A 14,714-nucleotide genomic window follows, 5' to 3' on the forward strand; every position below is an offset into this window, starting at 1 on the left:
ACTCACAATTTATCACGTGTCATTTTCACTTATCATAATCACTTATATACACAAACCATACACATATATAAGGAGTAGGTTCAAACAAAGAATTGTGCTCGACAAAACACACCTTGCGCTCGACGCATGCGAGGCTGAGAGCCTTTGGAAGGAAATCACACCCAACATGAACCTCCCCTTGCCCAGTGAGATGCATCTAGATGATCTCTAGAGCTTTCGTGCCTAGCATGACTACGTTCATGCCTAGCGTCAATTACGTCGCAAGTATTTTGGACTTTCATGCCTGGTGAGACCAAGCCCATGCTAGGCATGGTCGAGACTGCAAGCATTTTGTGGTTCCTTTACTTGACAAGCTTAAGTTGTTGCCCAATGTGGTATAAGTAAAACATGATCAACATAATTCATGTTTTTTCAAATATATGGTTTCTACGATTTCTACAATTGTAATATGTTAAAGGGGTTTCTATAATTTAATTAATCCATATTTTAGTCATGCAATCCACAATTATTTCAAATTAGCTCTTACCTAAGGGTTTAGATACATCCTTAGGGTTCTCCAGGAACCTACAAGCACTTATAGATTCATAATTATATACAATTCTTATAATCAACACAACAATAAATGCATTTATCGTATACAAAACATTCAATTTCATACAAGTTCACAAAAGGATCGGGTTTTATCCCTGTCCAACATACATACACACATCCTATAGGCATTGGGAGTCAATCTCATTACCCAACCCTACACGTTGTAGCGAGGTTCTCACTCCCCCTTTTACCTTGATCAGTGCTAACTCCAAGATTCTGATCTTCAAGTTCCTCTTTGACTACTTCTAGTTGGCCTATCTTTTCAGATCACAAAGTACGAATAGATTGCATATGAGGCAGACCTAACACTACTAATATATTTAAACAAAACCTTAACTTCTACCTGTATGCGTAACTCGTCAGTAAAAAGTCCAACTAATTATCATCACATATTTGAATATAAAAAGATAATTACCATATATTATCTTATCAAATCATTCAAAATATTTCATTCCCCAATTAATTAATTAAAAAATATTTTATTAATCTATTTGAAAAAAAAAAGGTGGGATGTTATACTTTAAATGAATTTTATGAAAGAAAATTTAGTATAAAAAAGTTACGTGAATTTTTGAATTTTTCTTACCATTTTCTATACATTAAATATTTTTTTAGAAATTTTGATAAATAAATTTTAGCATAATTTTATTATTTACACTCATTTTAAAAAGGTTCATAATTAATAATTAATAATTAATTTTGTTAATTAATGTTTTATTTTTTCATTACAGTTTCAAATTTGCTATAATTATTTTTTTTTTAGAAAATTTCTTTGGAAAATAATATTATGATTTACGAAAAAGAATTATTGCATGCAGATAATATGAAAAATAAATTATGGATTTTATGAGAGAAAATTTAGCATAATTTTTCTTATTTATATTACATAAACAAATTTATGTTGATTTTCGTTACTATATCGAGAAATATTCTTTGTGGAAATTTTGTGAAATAAATTTTAGTGTAAATTTATTAATTTTATTCATTTTAAAATTGCTAATAATTATTGATTAATAATTAATAAGTAATTTAATTAATGTTTTATTATATTTTTACAATTTCAATTTGCTATAATTAATATTTTTTAAGAAATTTCTTAGAAAAATAATATTATGATTTATGAAAAGAAACTATTCCCTTCAGATAATATGTATAAAAAAGCAGACAATATAAAAAAAAAAATAGTACATACAAAATTTATAGAGGAATTGTTCACTTTATAAATAAAATAAGATTAGTACATGTAAATTTTATGGAGAGTTGTTGATACATTCATATAATAATCTTTCTTCGGAATAGACATTCAGTATTTTGTATAATTAAATCAAATAAAATCCCTTCCTTCCTATCCTAGTCAAGAAAACTAAAAGCAGAAACATAGGAAGAAAAAAAAATAGAAGATGGAAAAATTAAAGATCTAGTTCATTGTCAATTTCGTCACCAACTTCTCCCTACTATTACTGTTACTATTCCAATGTTATTATTTTCTTCTAGGCATATCTATCAAAGTTTGGTACGTATAAAAGGAGTGCACGTAACTTCTTCCGTCTATTTGATTAGAAAATGCCTATATATAATAATAATAATAAATAAATAATTATATATTATATTAATTTGTAGGATGATGTAGTACAATAATTAAGTAATACTATTTTTTTTAAAATAAGTGTATTACATTGAGGGTGTATATAAGATGGGAACCCCTAAATGAACACAATCATGTTTTCTCCAACCCTAAACTATGTTTTTATTATTCATATAATGATATAAATATTTTTTATTTGGCCTAAATCTAATTGTATACGAACAGGTTATTAAAAAAAAAAAAAAAAACCTCCTCCCAAATAGAATGATTGCCGAAGTAAGAAATTTCCTTGTAATTAAGTTTTTTTTTTGGTGAGGGGGAACAAAAAAGGAAACAAAGAAACTAAGAAACTACATCTAACAGAAGTCACTTGAGTACAGATGGAGGAGGACTCGTCCAATATTCAAAAACAGGGGAGGACAAGGCCCCCAGCTTTGCCAAGGCATCCGCACTGCAATTACTGTCTCTATCAATCCAAAGGAAGTTCACCGTCCAAGGTTTGTCCACCAAGGAGAAAATATCAAAGAGATAAGAAGCATGAGAGTGTAGGTAAGCTTGATCTCTATGAAGAAGAGACTGCACGATATCCATGGAGTCAATCATACATTGAACAGTTTTAAATCCCAAATGTCATGCGATCTTGAGACCTTCCAGAATGGCCAATAACTCAGCTAAAGAAGGATCACCATGTGAAGAATTGCTGGAGAAACCAGCTAACCAATGACCTGATACGTCCCGGATTAGACCACCAAAGCCCAGACGAGATTGATCAGAGAACCAACAACCATCAACATTCAAGTGAACAGTGGACGAGTCAAGAGGAAATAGGGTAGGTGTGAGTTGAAAATCAGAAGAGAGTGCCAAATGGAGATTCAAAGCATCCAAATAGATACACCTGACTACATAGTTCACCGACCAACAAGAAGAATCCAAAATCATGTTATTGCGCCAGCGCCAAGCCCACCAAATTGTTAACATTCTGAGTTCTTTATCCTCTGCCGAGAGTTGTTTAAAAGTCCAAGCCACAGGATCAAGAATATGAAAATCATTACTCTGAGCCAAATTCAATCTAGTCCAAAGCTCTCTGGAGTGGGGGCAGTCACGAATGCAATGAAGAATAGTCTCAATGTTACCAGAACACCTTGAACAATATGGAGAGTCTTGAAGATTACAACGGTTTCTAAAGGCGTTAGTTGGAAGAGTTTGGTGAATCAACAACCACAATAAAAATTTTATTTTCTCTGGAAGTTTAGACTTCCAAACCTTCCTCCATTGTATTGTGTCATTAGTGGTCCCCTTCAGCCAAGCATAAGCAGACCGTGTGGAATACACACCAGAGGTGCTAGCAGCCCACACAAAACTGTCCTGAGCCGAGATATTTGAGGGACCTAGGAATGAAGAGAGTTGATCTAAAAGATGGGAAGGTAGCTGGGTGCGTAAGCAGTTAAAGTTCCAACCATCAGCCGTGTAAACATCCTGCACTTTAAGCTGAGTATCACTAATGTGTACATAATCCACCAAGTTGCAAAGACATCCTAGACCCGTCCAATCCTTATACCATAGAGAGGAATGACCATTGTTCAGCTTTGGTAGGAAACCATCTCTGAGTTCCTGGAGTGCAAGCAGAATGCTCCGCCAAGCAGGTGAAGAGGATGAAGGAGCTTTAGCATTTAAAACAGAGTCCCCTTTCAAATACTTACTAGAGAGAACCTGGACCCACGGTTTATCATGATCATGCAACATGGACCAGATCAGTTTCCCCAAGAGGGCTGAATTCATAAGCTGTAGATCCTTGATGCCTAGCCCACCAACGCCCTTGTCCGTCGTCACCTGATCCCAACCCACTGAGGCTTGGAAACGATCTTTATCCTTGTTAGCCCAAAGAAATCTTCTCATTGACTTTTCCAAGTCAGAACATAATCCTCTAGGAAGCCAGTTAACCTGCATAGAGTAAACTGGTAGAGAAGATACTACTGACTTGATTAAGCACAACTTCCCAGCTCTATTAGAAGCTTCAACTTCCAGGCTGCCAAACGCTGATTTGTCTTCTCCAGAATATGAAGAAAGTCTCTACGTTGAGGTCTCCCATTAGGTAGGGAGAAGCCTAGATAGCGACCCAAATTTGTAGTAATTCGCATTTGAGAGATTTGAGAGAGGTGTTCTTTGACTGATCTAGACACCCCAGTTGAGCACATCATTTTTGATTTAGAGAGGTTAATTTTAAGCCCAGAAGCTTCACAAAATACATCCAAGGCAGATTTGATCACTTTAACTTGAGAAACCTTTGCTTTTGCAAAAAGAAGAACATCATCTGCAAACAACAAATGGATAATTCCAGGACCTCCCCGAGAGACATGGATGGGCTGCCAAACATTATTATCGACCAATTGTTGGATAGATAACGCTAATTTTTCCATATAGAGAATGAACAAATAAGGGGACAACGGGTCCCCTTGTCTCAGACCTCTATGAGGGGTAAAGCTGTGGAGCTTAGAGCCATTCCAGAGGATAGACAAGGAAGCCGAAGTAACACCCCACATAATCAAATTGATAATCTTTAGCGGAAAGCCAAAATCATGAAGAGTGCAACGAAGGAATTCCCAATTAACTCTATCATAAGCCTTTTCCAAGTCAATTTTAAAAGCAACCACACCTACTTTAGATTTAGTATGCCTCATGTAGTGAACTACCTCCTGGGCTAACAAAATGTTATCCGTAGTGCTCCTTCCTGGTAGGAAACTCCCTTGAAGAGGACCAACGAAATCATTTAGGAATGGACGGATTCTATTCACCAAGACTTTGGAAATCACTTTATAAGCAACATTACAAAGATTGATAGGTCTAAATTATTTCAGGTGAACCAGATTATCCACCTTAGGAATTAGAACTAAGAGAGTATCCAAAATACTCGAGTCAGTCATGCCCCCGTTATTAAACGCTTCACTAACCATTCTCCAAAGATCCACCCCCACAATCTCCCAATATTGCTTGAAAAAGAACGGTTGGAAACCATCTGGGCCTGGAGCCTTGAAAGTACCCATGGACATAACGGCACGCCGAACCTCCTCCATAGTAATAAGACCCTCCAAAAGGCTAGCTCCTTCTATACCAAGTGATGGCATCCTGTCAATCTGTAGCTTGGTCGGTGAGACAGGTGTGTCCACAGAAAATAGTTTTTGAAAAAATCTGTTCACCTCAACTTTAAGTACCTCAGGATCAGTAGCCCAGGACCCATCATCAAGAAAAAGCCCATGAATTTTATTCCTTTTTCTCCTAACCACTGTTTGAGCATGAAAGAATTTATAGTTTCTATCACCAAACTTCACCCACTGCTCCTTAGATTTTTGCATCCAAAAGAGTTCTTCCTGCCTCAAGACTTGTTCGTACTCTTCCTGGAGTGATTTTTCTAGGAAAATTAGTCTCTCTAACTCTATTTCATCCAAAGAAACTTGAACACCCTTGAGCCGAGCTTCAATCCTCCTTTTCCTAGCAAAAATGTTGCCAATGATCTCCTGATTAAATTTCAGCGACATTTCCTTCACTTTCTCAAATCCAGAGGGAATGAAATGGTTGCCTTCATTCCAAGATTGCAACACTAAGGGTCGAAACTGATTATGTGTAGCCCAAGCAGCCTGGAAACGAAACGGGCGAGCAGTTCGTTCAATAAAACCACCACATCTAATTAATAGTGGGCTATGATCAGAAACCACTCTGCTTAGGTTCTCAACGTAGGCTTCTAGGAAGGCCATCCTCCAGGAAATACTTGAAAGAGCTCTGTCCAAGCGCTTGGATATAATGTGACCATTCAGAGATTTACCAGACCAAGTAAATTTGTTCCTAACGGCACCCAAATCCAACAAATCACAATCCTGAATAAACTGAGAGAATTTTTGAGCTCTAGAACTAATAAACTGGCCGCCCCTGACCTTAGATGGGAGTAAAATTTCGTTAAAATCACCAGCTAAGAGCCGAGGGAAAGAAAACATACCTCTGAGCTGACTAAAGTGAACCCATAACCTCTCACGAGCAAGAGGGACAGGGCTAGCATAAACCGTAGAGAAGCCCCATGTCTTGTCCCCTTTATTAATTAAAATGGTAATAGCTTGAGGGTGGGAATCCAACAACTGAACAGAGAAGTCACTGTTAACATCTACTAGCACCTGTGCTTCCGAGAGACCGCAAATGTTGAAGCCCATATTTTCCCAAAAAGGGATGGGTTTCCATAATTATAACCAACTCACATTTGAACTTTTGAATCAGAGACCTCACACGTCTTCGCCCACGAGTACTGATAGCTCCACGAATATTCTACACCAAAATTCTAAGGTCCTTAAATTCAATCATGAATAAGAATTATAAAAGACTCGTACTAGTAGAGCCCAACAACTCTCAATTACCTGGTTCAGTAGCTTGTTTCCCTGGATCTGGTGGTTCAGTATCATGTACCCCGCAATTGAAAACCCCATTAAAGGAGGTGGTACCCGAATCATCATGCTCCTCCAGCTTGTCACCAAATCTGAACCTGGAATAAGTGCCTCCACCTAAACCAACAGCTTCGTGGTTAACCATCTGCTTAGACGGGCCAACATTCTTCCCAGGCCAGCTTGAGAAGGGATTAGAGGTCTTAATAGGCCTCCTACTTGCATCTCTTTTCAATATCACACGAGGTGGGTCCTTAGAGGAATCATTGTTAGGCTTTGGTTTGATCCTAATTGGGCTTTCCTTTCTAGCCCGTTTCCTTTGAGAAGGAATGGGCGGAGAACCATCACTCGTGCCAACGTGTCTCAAGGTGGGCTCAGGTTGGGAATCAAGGGCCTTTGTCTTGTGTGTAGTATTGATAGGAGCGGAATTATTCAAGCCACTTCGAATGGGAACGCTCACGCTCTTGCCACGTAGGCTCGGAATGACCTGTTTCTTCTTTCTCTTCGTGACATTGATCCACTCACCATGCACGAGATCAATATTTGCATCATCATGCCCCTTATTCACGCCTGGTGGTTCGGAGTTACCCGAAACAGAATTCGGCACCACTGTCGAGCCCCTAGGTTTCTCCCCGCCACCAACATTGGACACCCCACCGCCGCCAACCTCCACATGATCACCATCCTTGTCAACAGGGACTGTAGGGATATGTGTAGTGGTTTGCGAAGAAGCTTTGGAGTGACAATTACGTGAGACATGTCCATAACATCCGCAGGAAGAGCAGATTATGTGCAAGGCCTCATATTCCACCTTATACCAATGGTTATTCAGCCATATCTTACCAACCACAGGTAAAGTAAGGTCAATCTCAACACAAATCCTAGCAAATTTTCCCCTTGTAACATTCGCAGTATTAAAGTCAATTTTGATTGGCCTCCCCACAGCCGAGGCAAAAGCCATAAGGAAGGCTTCATCATAATACATCACACCTAGTCCAGGAAGCCATATCCATACTAAGGTCTTCTCCACCAGGGAGTCTTCTGCTACAAAATCGGGAGACCATGGTCGAACAATTAAATAATGATCAAACATGAGCCAGGGTCCATCAAATAACGCTTTATTCCGATCTTCTTCTCTATCAAACTTCACCATGAAGTAATCAAACCCTATGTCTATAACATCAAATCCTCCAGTAGGTTTCCACACAGCTTGCAATTTATCTCGCATAAGTTTGAACCCAATGTGTTTTCCCAAAAGCTTCACAACCAGGGCATCGTGAAATGGTTGCGCAAGTGAATTCATAACCGTTTCATCCACAAAGCAACGTGGACGTAGGCGATCACCTTCCTCCCACTCAAACCGCACCAATTTTGATTTGAGGAAATCAATTTTCTCCCTTGCGAGGGGTGGATCCTTGTTCCCCGTAACTTTGTCCCTGAATGAGACACCTGCTTGGACCTTGCCACTCCCATCAGGAGGGCGGTCCGGTTTGTTATCCATCGAAAGTGTTAGCACAGCTCTGGTAGAGAGGAAACCCTAGCAGAAACCCTAGCAGAAAACAATTTTTCCCTGTTTCCTTGTAATTAAGTTTAGTGAGAATAAAATCATTTTTACAAATTAAAAGAGAAAAAATGTATTTGTAACAATGTAAGTTGTAATAGTGTTATATTACTCCTATTTATTTTATGATGTTAAGTTGAGTTGTTAATGTTAAGAGACTCTAGGTTTTGATGAGGACCCCTTAAGAGCTTAAGTGGTGTAGAGAGGAGGCTTGCTGAACAGAGATTTAGTTTGACCCTGGAGGAAGGAGTATATAAGATTTTTATTTTGAATAAAGTCTCATAAACTCCTTTTCTTAGCTTTTTAGAAAGGATTCTACGGAGAAAGTCTTTGGTATGTGAGCTCTATTCTCTCGATCTTCTTCTCCTTTCTTCCTTTGAATTCTCATTAGAGTTGTACTATTGTTGCATTCAAGTGTGTAGGAGCCTTGAATTGAGCTAAAGATTCATTTAAAGTCATGTCGTGGAGTTTCCCTTCTTCTCCTTCCTCGATTCTCTTGGTTCTGAGGTAAGGGAAGTTGGATCCTTGCTTCTAGTGAAGTTTTGAGTTGTTGAATAAGGTGTTGAATGTGTATCATATGAATTCCTTGTAATTCTTTGATCTTGTTGATCAAAATCAGAATGGGTTGGGTGATGAAAGTTGGGGTTTTGTGTTCTTAAGCAAAAATGCAATGATTTGAATTGATTAAGGTTGCATATTGATTTTGAGTGCTGATATATGTTGGTTGTGATGTATGTAAGTACTGTTTCATGTTGCATGCGTGGAGTTTTTGTTTAATTTCAGGTTGTGGCTCAAAATCGAGTTCTGTATTCGTAGAATTTTGATGTCATGTTTGGTGTATAACACCCCAGTTTTCATACTTTTTATTAAGGGTGATTTAGTAATTTTCATAAAATTTATTAAGGGTGATTTAGTAGCCCAAAACGGGCCGTTCCCAAACTGGAACGGACCATTCCAAACTACTAAAAAAAACCTATTTTTGGTAGCCTAGAACGGGCTATTCCCAATCTGGAACGGGCCGTTCCAAACCACCAAAATAGCCTATAACCCTAGTTGGAAACAGGCCGTTTCAAAGTTGGGAACGGGCCGTTCCAAATATGAACGTTGTGAGTTAAAACTCATCTCCGGAACGGGCCGTTCTGGTTTGAGAATGGTCGTTCCAGATGTGAATTATCTGCATGATGAAAGGGTCTAGAACTGGCCGTTCTAGATCTGAAACGGGCCGTTCTGGCCACTCCTGAAATCTATAAATAGAGCACTCTAGCTCTGCTTCTAGACACACTTTCTGAAGACCAAGGAGAATCAAGAGAAGGAGATCAACCAGATTTCGCTCTAGCTCTGTCTTCTGCTTATCCAGGTAAGGGGGTGTGGGAATAATTGTTGGGTAGTAGGATTGGCCCCCAATTCCTTGCCTAATGCATGCTTCTAGGAACAGGCAAAATATGAATGTTTTCTGTTTTGCTTTCTAAATGTCTCGTTGTGTTCCTTGTGTGATGATGAGTGTAAAGATGTGTTTAATTTCAAAAATAGATAAGTTTTAATATGAATTAGAATGTTGTGGGTTCCTGAGAGAACCCTATGAGAAACAGGCAAAATGTGAATGTTTTCTGTTTCGCTTTCTAATTCTTCTGTTGTGTTCCTTGTTGAATGAGATGTATGAATATGTGATTAATTTTGAAAATAGACAAGTTTTGATATGAATTAGAGTGCTCTATGGGTTCTTGTGGGAAACCCTATGAAGTAAAATTAGGAATATGATCTTTGGATGATTTTGAGGCAATATATGTAAAATTGATGATGGCTTCATGTTTTGGATAATTACTTGGTATGATTTATGTATATGACTACGAGAAGTTTCTTGCATAAGACTATGTGAACATGATGTGAGAATGTGAAAGGTGAACGTATGATCTGTGATATGATATTGTGAAATAATGTGACATGAGATATGATGAGACGTAATAAGTGAAATGTTGAGTCAATGAAATAGTGGATGTGTGACATGCGTCATGTGCATCTTTGATCTATTCTAGGTGTGCTGCTTAAGCCGCATACCGGTGATGTAACAAGCTAACAAGGTATACCTTAGGATCACTGGTGATGTAACAAGCTAACAAGGTGTATCTTAGGGTCATCGGTGATGAAATGATGAGAAATGTGATTATGAGACACATGACTGGCATCACATGCATTTATGAGTCGAGTCCATCATTGCATGATAAGTGAGTGTACATGTAATACTGATTATGTATGTGTATTGTTTATGTGTGATTGGTGCTTGTAACTTGTAATATGTTTCTTGTGTGTGTGTGTGCTATCTAACCTTTATTTATGCACCTAAACTTGAGTGAGATGTTTCTCACTTCTTTGTTGTTCTTTGTATGTGTTCAAATTGTGTTGTAGGTGATCATTAGCATGAGGATGTTGGTGATGAGGCTTAGGCTTCAGTTGGGCATGCTTTGATAGGATATGTGACATCGGGGCTTAACTAGGTTTAGCATTGGAGTTTCAATACTGTTATTGTGTTTTGGAAAGATTGATGTTTTATTTTTTCATCATTTCCACATTGGACTATGATTTGCGAAATATGAATGTGAACTCTCTATCTATGTGTTTTGAAACCTTACTTTAATTTAAGAAAGTTTTATTTACTCAGGAATGTACTTTATATTTATTGTGTATTATGTATGTAGGGTAGAAGGTGTCACAGGGCGTGCCTTTAAGGTGCCAAACTTTGTTCTAACTTGAGGCTCTCTGTCTCGATCATGTCAAGCGTAGGATTGGTGGTGCCGGGTGTGAGGAAAGAGATTTGTCTTTGGTTGAAACGACGTTGGGCGTGGTTGAATGGCGCCAAATGTGGGAACCTTGAGAGCTCTTTAACTTGGTGATGTTAGACCCAAAGTTAAGTGGCATCCAACGTGCCTAAGCCAAAGCTCTCTATCTAGATTTTGCTAGGCATCGAGGTGGTGACGCTGAGCGAGACTCAAGTAGAGACTATCTACTTGAAATGGGCCCAGCCTGGTAGTTTACCACACCAAGTGTGAGGTCTCAAGGGCCTTTGCCTTAGCCATGTTGGGTGCAAGTTGTGTAGCACAAGCGTGGGCAAGGTAGAGAGGTCCGTGCCTGAATGGTGTCGGTCGTAGTGTGTATAGTGTTAGGCATTAGTTGTTGAAAAAGATGAGTTGTGAGTTGTGTTGACAAAATTTTATGTTGGTTGTGTGGTTGAGTTGAATATAGAATGTGTTTTTGAGATGTTTGTTGATTATAGAGTTGACTATGAGTTGTGAGCTGAAAAGTTGTGAGTTGATTTTGTTGTTGTGTTGAATCTATAAAGTGTTTTTGTGTTGTTCAATTGTGTTGACCACTTAGAACTAGAGGAGAGGATTTCAAAAGTTGCATATCTCATTGTATGGATATTGTGTTGTGCTCCAAGAACCTAATTTGTTGAAAAACCTTCTTGAGAAATTGACCCTTGAAGTGGATAACTATGTTGTTTCTCCTCTAGGAATTTGTTAGTACCATGTGTGGACAAGGTCGAGACACACGTGTATGAAGTGACCATTGTATAGGGGCCAAGTTGAGCTATATTGATTACAAGTGACCAACCGAGTAAAATAAGAAGTTGGGAACTTAGTTCCTAACCAAGTATCAAAAGGGCATAGTATTTGGAGGGTAGTTGGTGGGTTAATCCCATAGGTGGCTTAGTTAAGGTAGCTAATGTTGTGGTAAGCCCATACCCAACTATTTTACCTTGATGGTAGTACTATATTTCCTTGTTTAAGTGGTGACATCCAAGAAAGCGAGTTGTTGTATTGTGGAATTTTATCCAATTTTTTGTTGATCTAACAAGCTCAAAAAGATCATCTTGTGTTGTCAGTTTGATAGGGTTAAGCCACTTAAACTACTCACCCTATGTTGTACGAGATCTCCTAGTTGAAATGCATGACGACACATATAGTTGCTATTTTGAGCATATGATGTGTTGAGTTGATTGTGTTGTTCATATGCCATGTTGAACTGTGATGAAATATGTTGTTTTGTTGAATTTAAGTTGTTGTGTTGATCTGTGTTGTATACTATAATGCAATGTTGTTGTGTTGCTGAAGATGAGATGATGATGTGATGTTTATGTGTTGTATATATGTTATTTCTTTTTTACTCTAGCTTGCCCTTGCATATTTTTATGTGATTTGGACTACGATGATTATACGTGATATGGGAGCAAGGTAGGGATAGGGCTGGAGAGATGCTGTGGAGGCCACTCAGTGGTGCATGAGATGGAGTATCTTTTGTTGACTACTTGATGAGGGTAGAAATGCATATGTAGTATTAATTGCTTGACCGACTACTTAGGATGTATAATGTAACACCTTGATTTTTATAAAATTATATTAATAATATGTAGTATTTATTTTAGTGTTTTAATATGTTTATTAGAAGGACTTTTAATATTATTTAGCTATTTTATATGAACTTTATTTTTTTTATATAAAACATGTTACTTTTACTAAAAAGGAGAAGTATATTTTATATTATTTATCTATTTTATGTTAGCTCTATTTTAATATAAAGCATGATTTTTAATTAATATTTGATTATTTGATATGAGACAAGATTGTATGAAATGTACTTTATTAAGGTTAAGTATATGTTATTTTAATTAAAAAGGAGGAAGTGTATTTGATTATTTTTAATTATTTTATAAAAAGGAGAAGGGAGGATGTAGTGGTAATTTTGTTGTTGTTGTTGTTATTATTATTATTATTATTATTATTATTTTAAGAGGGAGTTGTCACGAGTTACATTTCACATTCTCATTTTCTGCTTATTTCTCTACTACGCACTTTGAAAACTCAAGAGAACCAAGATGAGGAGATCACCAAGGAACCGTATGTGCATCTTTTGATCATCTAGGTAAGGGGAGAGTGGGAAACCTCGTTTGGGATGTGAGAATATATGTTGAGTAGCAGGATTGACCCCCAATCCCTTGCCTGATGCATGCTCATAGGAACAAGCAAATTATGAATGTTTTCTATTTTGGTGTTTGATGTTTCTGATGTGTTCCTTGTTGGATATTGTGCATGAATATGTAATTAATTTCAAAAATTGGTATGTTTTGATGTGGATTAGAGTGCTCTATGAGTTCTTATGGGGAACCCTATAAGAAACAATTAGGGATATGATCATTTGACAAGAATTGAAGTGTTTAATGTGGAATTGAGTATGAATTCGTTTTCTAGAAGTTATTTGAAGTAATTGTATCAATTGGATTGCATGAATATGTGTTTTAATGTGAAAATCGCGTGATTGCGAAGTTTGGAATCGCAGGTTCACGTTGAGGGCGTCGGGCACAAATTAATGGATTGGGCTAGAAAAGTTGAGTCAGGCTCAAGAAATTGCACTAGGCACAAGAAAGTTGCGCTAAGCGCAAGAAAGTCACGCCGAGCGCGTGTGAAGCTACGCCAAGTGGATTTCTTCGCTTTAGGCGCATCATTAAATTTGTCGTGTGTGCTCTAAGCGTGTTGGGCGTGTTGTTCTGCTTTTGGTGCAACATTTAATTCGCCAAGTGCAAGTTGGGGCACATTGGGCACGACCCCTGCTGATGTCTACATGTTTTATTATGTGTTTGGATGTATGAATGGGATGTGAACTGTCTTGTTCTAATTTGATGTGAATTATGTGTTCTTATGAATATTATGATGAAAGAATCCCTATGTGCGTGACCTTATGAATATGACTATGAGAAATGTGAAATGTGAATAAGTGACACGAGACATGATATGATATGACAAGTGAAATGTTGAGTCTATGGATTTGTGAATGTGTGACATGCATCATATGCATTTATGTGACGGGGTACGATATGGAGTACACCATTAGGGAAGGCCGTTTGGCGTGAAATATTTCGGAGGAGTCCTAAAGGATAGCGTGGTTTAGAAGGCTTAGTTATGCCCGTTTGTGTGCATAGGACGTATCTTGCATGACTTCACTATCCCAACGAGACCCTATCAATACATCCTTCTAGTTGAGAGTGCATGGGTTGAGCCTTGCATGTACTCTTATACTACTTCAAGTATGTTGCTTCGGCAACATATCACGTGATATGTGATGAGATATGTGACTGGCACCACATGCATGTATTTATGAGTCGAGTCCACGACATCATTGCAGGATAAGTGAATGTGCATGTGTTCTATTGTATCTGTAATTTGAGAGTTGTGCTTGGTTATGTGTAATTTACGTGGTATTTTTTATGATTGTGTGTATGTTGCCTAACATTTATTTCTACATTTGAACCCGAGTGAGTTCTCACTCCTTTGTTGCTCTATGTGTATTTTATTGTGTTGCAGTGATCATTAGCATAAGGATGTTGGTGATGAGGTTTAAGTCTCATTATGAGGTGTGCTCTGATAGGACATGTGACATCAGGACTTAATTAGGATTAATTTAGAATAATACTCTTGTTAAATTGCTTAGAAGACCTTAATTTTATTCTTTTGTAATTTCTACATTAAACTATGACTTATGATTTATGAATGTGACCTTTTTACCCTTA

The 14,714-nt window shown here is 37.7% G+C and overlaps 1 protein-coding gene and 1 long non-coding RNA gene across 2 annotated transcripts; one reads left to right on the top strand and one right to left on the bottom strand.

Moving 5' to 3' along the window:
• Nucleotides 1-2,444: 2,444 nt before the first annotated feature.
• On the bottom strand, nucleotides 2,445-6,783 carry LOC109812344 (uncharacterized). Its single transcript, XM_020376288.3, is given in 2 exon segments — nucleotides 2,445-6,484; nucleotides 6,574-6,783. A coding segment is annotated over 1 exon segment (2,214 nt). The 5' UTR covers nucleotides 6,373-6,484; nucleotides 6,574-6,783; the 3' UTR covers nucleotides 2,445-4,158.
• Nucleotides 6,784-7,056: 273 nt separating this feature from the next.
• On the top strand, nucleotides 7,057-14,714 carry LOC145958791 (uncharacterized). The gene is made up of 2 exons (XR_014434370.1): nucleotides 7,057-7,449; nucleotides 14,509-14,714. It is a non-coding gene; the product is annotated as an uncharacterized LOC145958791 (long non-coding RNA).

Source organism: Cajanus cajan, chromosome 1, assembly GCF_000230855.2.
Source record: "Cajanus cajan strain Asha chromosome 1, NIPB_CcT2T_4, whole genome shotgun sequence".
Classification (NCBI taxonomy): Eukaryota; Viridiplantae; Streptophyta; class Magnoliopsida; order Fabales; family Fabaceae; genus Cajanus; species Cajanus cajan.